The sequence below is a fragment of the Podarcis filfolensis genome (assembly GCF_964270895.1).
Source record: "Podarcis filfolensis genome assembly, chromosome: 14".
Classification (NCBI taxonomy): Eukaryota; Metazoa; Chordata; class Lepidosauria; order Squamata; family Lacertidae; genus Podarcis; species Podarcis filfolensis.
The window spans coordinates 48,125,780-48,136,290 of record NC_139616.1 but is presented as its reverse complement, the minus strand read 5'-3'; the positions used below and the strand labels follow the sequence as shown (position 1 = coordinate 48,136,290).

Here is a 10,511-nt window from a genome sequence, read left to right as displayed (position 1 = left end):
TCTATACATTCTGTTACATTACAAGTGTATTTAAAATCCTGCTGGTTTCTGGATCCGTTTACAATGATTTTGTATATACATTATAAACATTTCCCATTCTTTTTAAAATTTTCTTCTCTTCTCAATTCCTGAGCTTCCCAGTTAGTTTTGCTATGTCAGCTTGATTTGCCATTCTCTAATCCCCTTTCCAAGCCATCCAGTTTGGTAGCCATCACTGCCTCTTGTGGAAGTGAGTTCCAAAGTTTAACTCTGCGCTACGTGAAGAAGTCTTTATCGGTCCTGAATCTTCCGATGTTCAGCTTCCTAGGATCTCCTTGAGTTCTTCTCTCTCGCCATTTTCTCCAAGCCATGAAGTTTGGCAAACTTCTACCATGCTAATGGTGATGGCAGCTGGACTCCAAAAAATATCTGGATGACCATCGCTTCCCCACTCCATCAAGATGCAACCAATAGGCAGGAGGACATTGAAGGCTAGCTGCATTTGGCTCCTGCCTGTGAACTGTTTCTGTCCCAGCAGGTCTTTGCAAGAACTCCTATATAACCTCAAGAGCTTACTACCGGAGTCGGCTTGTTTTCCTCCTCCCTCCCCCTCCATTTCTCCTTTGGTGCTGTACCTTTCATATCATAAGCCTGTGGGTAGGATTCTACTTCACTTCAGTCTTCTTAGGAAAACCTTTTTTTCTGACAAAGAGTGGGGTGAAAATGTTTAAATCCTTGATCTAAATTAAAGTAAATTATTCTTGCTTATACTTAATAAGTAATAATTCCTGCTTATGGGGGGTCTCTCCTTATTTCTCTTTTGTGTGTGTGTGTGTGTGTGTGTGTGTGTGTGTGTGTGTGACTGTCTTTCTTTATTAGTTGTATCTGGTCTTGTACTGCTTTCATTCATGTTTTCCAAAAGTCTGCAAACAGTTTTTCTCCCTTGAAACGCGGCCTATAAATACTGTAAAGACATTAATAAAGAAATGTATTTGCTCTTTATCCATAACTTTCAGGCGTGTGTGTATGCGGGGAGAAATAAAGACTATTAATCTATAGAAGAATTTTTGGAGGCAGAATTGTCTTCCTTTAAAATCAATGCGGTTTAAAATTACATCTGCTATGCTGGGTTGATTAATCGTTGAAATTAATCAATTTTAAAAAGCTATTTTCACGAACAAAAAAAGGTGTCCCTGATTAATTAGTCAACAGATCTTTCTTTTAAAAAATAAAAACTCCCTCATGTTTATTTAGCACAACCAAAAAAAGGAAATACATAATATCAAGATGCAATAAAAATCCAATAAAAATTTAAGCAAAAACATTATGCGCATCTAGTCACAGAGCACGCCCCTCCCCCCTCCTCTAACCAACTCACTCCATCTACAGGAATGGCAGGTATGTTTGCATCATTTTGTATTTTTATGTTGTGTACCGCCCTGTTATTTCCGGCTGAAGAGCAGTATGCAAATCATCATCATCACATATACATCCCTGGAATCCCATGTTGTTGTTGTTGTTGTTTAGTCGTTTAGTCGTGTCCGTCTCTTCATGACCCCATGGACCAGAGCATGCCAGGCACTTCTGTCCTCCACTGCCTCCCGCAGTTTGATTAAACTCATGCTGGTAGCTTCAAGAACACCATCCAACCATCTCATCCTCTGTCGTCCCCTTCTCCTTGTGCCCTCCATCTTTCCCAACATCAGGGTCTTTTCCAGGGAGTCTTCTCTTCTCATGAGGTGGCCAAAGTATTGGAGCCTCAGCTTCACGATCTGTCCTTCTAGTGAGCACTCAGGGCTGATTTCCTTAAGAATGGATACGTTTGATCTTCTTGCAGTCCATGGGACTCTCAAGAGTCTCCTCCAGCACCAGAATTCAAAAGCATCAATTCTTTGGCGATCAGCCTTCTTTATGGTCCAGCTCTCACTTCCATACATCACTACTGGGAAAACCATAGCTTTTACTATACGGACCTTTGTTGGCAAGGTGATGTCTCTACTTTTTAAGATGCTGTCTCGGTTTGTCATTGCTTTTCTCCCAAGAAGCAGGCGTCTTTTAATTTCGTGACTGCTGTCACCATCTGCAGTGATCATGGAGCCCAAGAAAGTAAAATCTCTCACTGCCTCCATTTCTTCCCCTTCTATTTGCCAGGAGGTGATGGGACCAGTGGCCATGATCTTCGTTTTTTTGATGTTGAGCTTCAGACCATATTTTGCGCTCTCCTCTTTCACCCTCAATAAAAGGTTCTTTAATTCCTCCTCACTTTCTGCCATCAAGGTTGTGTCATCTGCATATCTGAGGTTGTTGATATTTCTTCCGGCAATCTTGGGATTCATCCAGCCCAGCCTTTCGCATGATGAATTCTGCATATAAGTTAAATAAGCAGGGGGACAATATACAGCCTTGTCGTACTCCTTTCCCAATTTTGAACCAATCAGTTGTTCCATATCCAGTTCTAACTGTAGCTTCTTGTCCCACATAGAGATTTCTCAGGAGACAGGTGAGGTGATCAGGCACTCCCATTTCTTTAAGAACTTGCCATAGTTTGCTGTGGTCGACACAGTCAAAGGCTTTTGCATAGTCAATGAAGCAGAAGTAGATGTCTTTCTGGAACTCTCTAGCTTTCTCCATAATCCAGCGCATGTTTGCAATTTGGTCTCTGGTTCCTCTGCCTCTTCTAAATCCAACTTGCACTTCTGGGAGTTCTCGGTCCACATACTGCTTGAGCCTTCCTTGTAGAATTTTAAGCATAACCTTGCTAGCGTGTGAAATGAGTGCAATTGTGCGGTAGTTGGAGCATTCTTTGGCACTTCCCTTCTTTGGGATTGGGATGTAGACTGATCTTCTCCAATCCTCTGGCCACTGCTGAGTTTTCCAAACTTGCTGGCATATTGAGTTTAGCACCTTAACAGCATCATCTTTTAAAATTTTAAATAGTTCAGCTGGAATACCATCACTTCCACTGGCCTTGTTATTTGCAGTGCTTTCTAAGGCCCATTTGACTTCACTCTCCAGGATGTCTGGCTCAAGGTCAGCAACCACACTACCTGGGGTGTACGAGACATCCATATCTTTCTGGTATAATTCCTCTGTGTATTCTTGCCACCTCTTCTTGATGTCTTCTGCTTCTGTTAGGTCCTTACCACTTTTGTCCTTTATTATGGTAATCTTTGTACGAAATGTTCCTTTCATATTTCCGATTTTCTTGAACAGATCTCTGGTTCTTCCCATTCTGTTGTTTTCCTCTATTTCTTTGCATTGCTCGTTTAAGAAGGCCTTCTTGTCTCTCCTTGCTATTCCCATATGGAAAGGTAAAGGACGTCTGCTCCAGTCCAGTCAAAGGCAACTATGGGGTTGTGGCGCTCATCTCGCTTTCAGGCTGAGGGAGCCGGCGTTTGTCCACAGACAGCTTTCCGAGTCATGTGGCCAGCAGGACTAAACCGCTTCTGGTGCAATGGAACACCGTAATGGAAACCAGAGTGCATGGAAACGCCGCTTACCTTCCCGCTGGAGTGGTACCTATTTATCTACTTGCACTGGTGTGCTTTCAAACTGCTAGGTTGGCAGGAGCTGGGACAGAGCAACGGGAGCTCACCCTGTCGCGGGGATTCGAACCGCCGACCTTCTGATCAGCAAGCCCAAGAGGCTCAGTGGTTTAGACCACAGCGCCACCCGCATCCCTATTCCCATATGGAAAACTTGGCTGGTATGGTGGGAAAGATGAGAATTAAGATCACAGGTGCTGCTGACACTTTTCTGCTCCAAATTGCCTTCTCCAGTCTTGCTCCCTTTTCTCTGCTCTTCCCCACTAGGTCCAGTTGGAAAAGACTGCAAAGTCCTTGGGGCAGGGACCTGATGCTCTTACATAAGCAGGAATTATTACTTATTAAGTATAAGCAAGAATAATTTACTTTCATTTAGATCAAGGATTTAAACATTTTCACCCCATCCTTCGTCAGAAAAAAAGGTTTTCCTAAGAAGACTGAAGTGAAGTAGAATCCTACCCACAGGCTTATGATATAAAAGGTACAGCACCAAAGGAGAAATGGAGGGGGAGGGAGGAGGAAAACAAGCCGACTCCGGTAGTAAGCTCTTGAGGTTATATAGTAGTTCTTGCAATGACCTGCTGGGACAGAAACAGTTCACAGGCAGGAGCCAAATGCAGCTAGCCTTCAATGCCCTCCTGCCTATTGATTGCATCTTGATGGAACGGATCCTGCTTAGGTGACAGCAGAGAGAGGTTTTGGATGCAGCTAAACCAGGGGTAGGCAACCTAAGGCCCATGGGCCAGATGCGGCCCAATCGCCTTCTCAATCCGGCCCACGGACAGTCCGGGACTCAGCGTGTTTTTACATGAGTAGAATGTGTCCTTTTATTTAAAATGCATCTCTGGGTTATTTGTGGGGCATAGGAATTCATTCATTTTTCCCCAAAAAATATAGTCCGGCCCACCACATGGTCTGAGGGATGGTGGACTGGCCCACAGCTGAAAAAGTTTGCTGACCCTGAGCTAGACTCTCTGCAGAGCTAATGGAGGAGGCCTGGCCTGCTCCCCTTCCGATTTGCGGCCCTGCAGAATGGCAGGATGTGGTTCTTAATATGCAGCCTACTCAGTAGAGACTGGGGGTGGGGATTCCCCTTTGTGGTGCTGTGAATCTTCTTCCTACCTTTGCCACTCGGTCGAGCAAATTTTGGAAGGTGGGTTTTTTTCGGGGGGGGGGGGACGTAATTCGCACCATTTTTAAAAAATGATTTGCCCAGGTGGTTTTGATTCTATTGGTGTTTGATTACCTTTTTTCTGACTTTTTTTTTTAGCTTTTTCCTATTTTAATCCGCATTAAATAATTTTTAACGATCATAATCTGTAAACCACCTGGAGTCCCAGTTTAGAGCAGGGCCGGATTCAGGTCTGATGGGGCCCTAAGCTACCGAAGGTAGCTTTTTATGCTCAGCTGTCCTTTGTCAACAACAAATTGTTGCTGTTTTTTGTGTTGAATATGACGTGGGTGGCGCTGTGGGTTAAACCACAGAGCCTAGGACTTGCTGATCAGAAGGTCAGTGGTTTGAATCCCTGCGATGGAGTGAGCTCCCGTTGCTCAGTCCCAGCTCCTGCCAACCTAGCAGTTCGAGAGCACGCCAAAGTGCAAGTAGATAAATAGGTACTGCTCCAGCGGGAAGGTAAACGGCATTCCGTGCGCTGCGCCGGTTCGCCAGAAGCGGCTTAGTCATGCTGGCCACATGACCCGGAAGCTGTACACCGGCTCCCTTGGCCAATGAAGCGAGATGAGCGCCGCAACCCCAGAGTCAGCCACGACTGGACCTAATGGTCAGGGGTCCCTTTACCTTTACCTTTATGCGCTATACGGTAATTTATGGACCTAATAGGTCCATATACACAACACAAAACACTGTTGCTGTATGTAGGTTTTATTTTATTTTTTATTTTATATTTTGGAAATGTACATCCAGGTTTTTTTTCCCCTTTAAATTTTTTTGGTTCCCCAAAAGACTGGGGCCCTAAGCTATAGCTTGTTTAGCTTATTATACGTAAATCCGGCACTGACTCTGGGGGAAAGGCGAGCGCAAATGAACCGAACACTAATGAGACGCCAGACCACAAGAAAAGCAAAGCGAAGCAAGCTCCGCTCCATGCGGCTTTCACGCTGCGCGGATCGGAGAGGGCGTTTTGGACATGCTCAGAGGCCCCCTCGCCCTTCTCGGCTTCGGCTCCGGCCAGGCAGCGCCTGCAAAGAGGGGAGGAGAAAGGCGATCCGAGGAGGAGGAGGCGGTGCCGGAGAAAGAGCGAGGGAGGCGGGTTTCCGCTGCGTAAAGAGAAACGCGGCCGGCGCGGCGGCGGGAGCGCATCGGAGGCGGTGCGGGCTCGGTCTCGTTTCCCTTCCCGGCTTCCCTCGCCTTCCCAGGCCGGGCTGCGCAGGAGAAGCCCCGGTCTGCGGCCCCGATCGCGGGGACGAGGCCGCACGGCGCTCCCGGAGCCGAAGAGTCCGGCGCGAGTCCACCGGCTGCGGCCCGGGGCGCGCTCGGCGGCCCCCTCGCCAGCTCTCCAAAGGCGCACGCGTTTAGCCAACCTCCGCCCCCCAAATCCTAGGTAGGTGCAACGGCAAAAGAGCAGATCTGCCAAACAGTCCGCGGGTTGGCGTTGCAAATGGCTAAAATCTTGGGCCGTCATTGTATAATTCTGTAAATGGCTAGGAAGGCGCAACATCCTGGAGGAAAAGAGAAGAAGCAGCTCTCCAAAGCAGCGCTCCGCCTCCCTGCCTGCTGCCTTGAAAACTGCTAGGATTAACGCCGCAGATGCTAAAATTATAAGTAGGCGCTAAAAAGAAAGAAAGAAAGAAAGAAAGAAAGAAAGAAAGAAAGAAAGAAAGAAAGAAAGAAAGAGAGAGAGAGAGAGAGAACCAGCAACTCCTCCTTCCAGGTTGCCTTGCAAACTATAAAGGTGGTTGTGAGAAAGCTCTACTCCAGTGTAGCCTGCCCACAGGATCTGGCCTTCTCCCCGCCCCCCAGTCCCACGGAGAACATTGCCCAGGCTAGAAGGTCCCAAGTCTGTTCCCTAGGGAACGCTTTCCTCAGAGATAAACTGAAAAAGCACTTCTCAGGGTTGTACAGGCCTAGTGGACTTGCCTAAAGAAATAGGTTTTTAGCAGGTGCTGAAAGGAGTTCGGAGAAGGCTGCGATGTCATACCCATCAGCTGCACAGTGTCAATCGGCAGGGAGTTCCAAAGTCTTATGTTGCTGCCACACTAAAAGATTGGTTTCTTGCAAATGCGGAAAGGCTGTTCTGTGGCACAGCGTAACAGTGCCAGGTCTGCAGTTCGAAGCTGTCAAGGGTGTAAATGGAGTTCCAAGTCACTAAAGGCTTTATATACTAATAGTCAGTGTTGGAAACTCAGATATATAATAACCTAGGCGCCAAATGGGTCCTTAAACCAGGGTTACAGTCACCAAAACGGAATGCCTTGTTGCCATTTTTGAGCAAAAAGGCTTGATAGTTGTATTTTTCAATACAACTTTTTGCTTCCGGAAATTCATTCTGATTGTGTAGATAAAATATCACCGATAGAATTCTAGAGGATGTTGTTGCTTGAAAATAGTCAAGATCCAAGGATCCCCAGGTTTGCAGCTCCAGGTGGTGGCATTGTAATAATAATAATAATTATTATTATTATTATTATTATTATTATTATTATTTATTTATACCCCACCCATCTGGCTGGGCTTCCCCAGCCACTCTGGGAGGCTCCCGACAGAATATTAAAAACACGATAAAACATCAAAGATTAAAAACTTCCCTAAACAGGGCTGCCTTCAGATGTCTTCTAAGTGTCAGATAGCTGTTTATTTCCTTGACATTGGATGGGAGGGTGTTCCACAAGGTGGGCACCACCACCGAGAAGGCCCTCTGCCTGGTTCCTTGTAACTTCACTTCTCGCAGGGAGGGAACTGCCAGAAGACCCACAGCCCTGGACCTCCGTGTCTGGGCTGAACGATGGGGGTGGAGACGCTCCTTCAGGTATACTGGGCTGAAGATGTTTAGGGCTTCAAAGGTCAGCACCAACACTTTGAATTGTGCTTGGAAACGTACTGGGAGCCAGTGTAGGTCTTTCAGGGCTGGTGTTATGTGGTCTCGGCGGCCGCTCCCAGTCCCCAGTCTAGCTGCCGCATTCTGGATTAGTTGCAGTTTCCAGGTCACCTTGAAAGTTAGCCCCACGTAGAGCACATTGCAGTAGTCCAAGCAGGAGATAACCAGAGCATGCACCACCAGAGCTGGACCTCCGTGTCCTGACTGGACGATGGGGGTGGAGACGCTCCTTCAGGTATACTGGGCCAAGGCCATTTTGGGCTTTAAAGGTCAGCACCAACACTCTGAATGTCAGGCACCATCTTGGCACTTGGGCATCGCATTTTGCACCTGGCTAATTTCAAATGCTGCTAATAGTAGCCCCTTGAACCTGGCCCGGTAGGAAGTCAGCAACCGGTGCTGATCTTTGAGCAGAAGTACTAAATGCTCACGCGGTCTTGCTCCTGCCAGCAATCTTGCTGCAGCATTTTGCACTATCTGCAGCTTCTGGGCCAAGCTCAAGGGAAGCCCCACGTCAGGTGTGCAGCTGGCTGTTTGTTCCCTGTTGGTTGTGGTGTCTGAGCAAAATAACGTTCCCTTGTGGGTTTTGTTTTTGCCAGTTGAAAGATATCGCCATGGCCGCAAGATCCATTGTGGACTCCAAGCAGGCTGAGGAGGTGGTGCAGGGCATCCCGACCGAGGTGGTGTGCACAGCCTTCGCCAACACGATCCTGGTGGTGGTGACCCAGTATGGGAAGATGGGGACCCTCGTCTCGGTGGAGCCGAACGTGGTGGCTGACGGCATCAGCAGCCCTTTGCTCACCACAAAAGTCCTGCTTGGCAAAGATGAGGTTTGTTCATTCTTTCTTTCTTCTGCAATTCTTTTCAGAAAAGCACAGGGTCCCTGCCTGCAGGCGTATCAGCCTAAGTAGACACGACGCAAAAGGAAAAAAGAATGGGGAGGGAAGAGGAAAACCGGAGCCAAATTTTTGCATACCGTTAAAGCAACTGGCTGTGATACATTTTCATAACAGCTGACGGCATTTACCATTAACTTTGGTGGAAATGAGCTTCCTATTGGGCGCCTGAGAAATATTCAGGTGACCCAAGCCTCAAGGAGGTGTCTCTAATGTCGTAAGGTAGCCCTCGGTCTCCTAGCTGAAAACTGCTAGACCACATGAAGATGTCTGGATGCCAGTTTGGCAACTAACATCTCCATCTGGCAGCCTGGCGTGGCTGCGATTTTGTGCCCGTCAGCTGGTCTGTGCGGCAGCACGGCGCCAACAGACACAACTCTTTTGGTGCCCTGCAAATCAGCTGGCTCGCACAGCACCCACAGAGGCAAGTCTCTTGCTGCTGTGCTGCCCCACGGACCATTTGCTTTGTAATCTTGTAAGGAACAAAAGTGCCTAGGCATATCGCTGTGGGAACCGTAACCTCGATTTAAGGTGTCTGTGGCGATCACACAGGGTCCCCGGACGTTTAACGGTCTATTGATCCCTGTGCCACCACTGTGCTCACTTCCCTGCTGCCACCAACCAGTTACTCTCTGGTAAAACACTGAGTCCAGTCAGTTGTTAAAAGTGAACCAAAAAACAAGTTTATTTTACAAACATTAACAAGTTTATGTTTTCTCTTATAATATTCCCGTCAGTATCCTAACTTTAGTTTCTTTACAGGCCTATACCTTCCTAATACCTTCTGACTGATTATCTCAACTGTTCTGCTGACTCCTCTTAACAAATCCTCTCTTACACCAGACTAGCCCAACCCAGACTTATCTTCTCTGTCTTTTCTAACTCCAGACTGTCTTCTCAACAACTCTAACTAACTAAAAAACCTCTGTGCTTAAACCTTATACACAATTAACTCACCTTATACACAATTAACTCTGCCCCCTGGGTTCCCATCGGTTAGACGTTTTACAATTAGTTAACCCTTTCCCTATGAACCCAGTATGATGTCACACACATAGGATGGCAAATGCCACAGTGTCATTTGACTCCTAGAATTTACCGTATTTTTTGCTCCATAAGACGCACTTTTTTCCTCTTAAAATCTAAGGGGAAATGTCTGTGTGTCTTATGGAGCGAATGAGTGGTCCCTGGGATTGGGGGGCTGACCCGGGCTTCCCCCACCAGCCCCGACCTGCTCTTTGGGGCTGGTGGGGGGGGGAGCCGGGCTTCCCCCACCACCAGCCCCACAAGCTTGGGGAGCAGCAGGAAGGCTGCTCCCCGACCTGCTTTGTCCCTTCCCCACCTCTGTCCCTTCCCCACCTCCCGCAAAAGAGCTGCCCTTCTCCCTCCTCAGGGAAAAGCCTGCAAGCGCCGCACACACACTCCTCGCAGCTCATGAAAGGGAACACTGAGCAGAGCCTGGGATGCATACAGGCTCTGCTCTGCGCTCCCTTTAAATAATTTTTTTTCTTGAATTCCCCCCCCAAAAAAAAAAATCAGGTGTGCCTTATGGTCAGGTGCACCTTATGGAGCGAAAAATACGGTATATCTCAGTTTCTAACATGGGTTGATTTCCAGCCCCTCGTCCACATCTGTGCAAAACATCTGGCGACGTCGGTCTCTCAGGAAGCTGGGAACAAGCCGGTTCTCCTGGCGTTGGCCTTGAAGGACAAGAGCGTCGAAGGGATACGGATCCTGCAAGAGGTGATTGGCCGATGCCGGGTGTGGTGAGATCCGACCTCCAGCATGGAAGACGTCGACTCGCCAGGACTGTTTGTCTTTCCTCACTTGAGGTATTTACCTCTTTTTGATGGGCCCTGCCTTGGAAGTGCCTTTCCTACAGAGACAATAGTTGTTGTTGTTTTAAAAAATTCAGTATAGCAGGCCAAATAAGCAGGACACCAACATTGCAAAAGGTTTGCGTTCGACACAGCCATCTTGCGTTCCTGATCTGCGATGAGCGAGTCGGTTGCAGCTCAATAAATTACCTCCACGAA

General features: G+C 47.5%; 1 protein-coding gene across 2 annotated transcripts; it reads left to right on the top strand.

Annotated features, from left to right (window-relative positions):
- The first annotated feature begins 5,732 nt into the window (after positions 1–5,732).
- On the top strand, positions 5,733–10,511 carry PSMG3 (proteasome assembly chaperone 3). 2 transcript variants are annotated; one of them, XM_083585965.1, is made up of 3 exons: positions 5,733–6,085; positions 8,179–8,409; positions 10,093–10,511. In XM_083585965.1, the coding sequence occupies exons 2-3, from the start codon at positions 8,194–8,196 to the stop codon at positions 10,243–10,245; spliced, it is 369 nt and encodes a 122-aa protein (XP_083442091.1). In that variant the 5' UTR covers positions 5,733–6,085; positions 8,179–8,193; the 3' UTR covers positions 10,246–10,511. The 2 variants fall into 2 exon arrangements, with proteins under 2 accessions (XP_083442091.1, XP_083442092.1); XM_083585966.1 differs by lacking the exon at positions 5,733–6,085 and adding an exon at positions 6,194–6,306.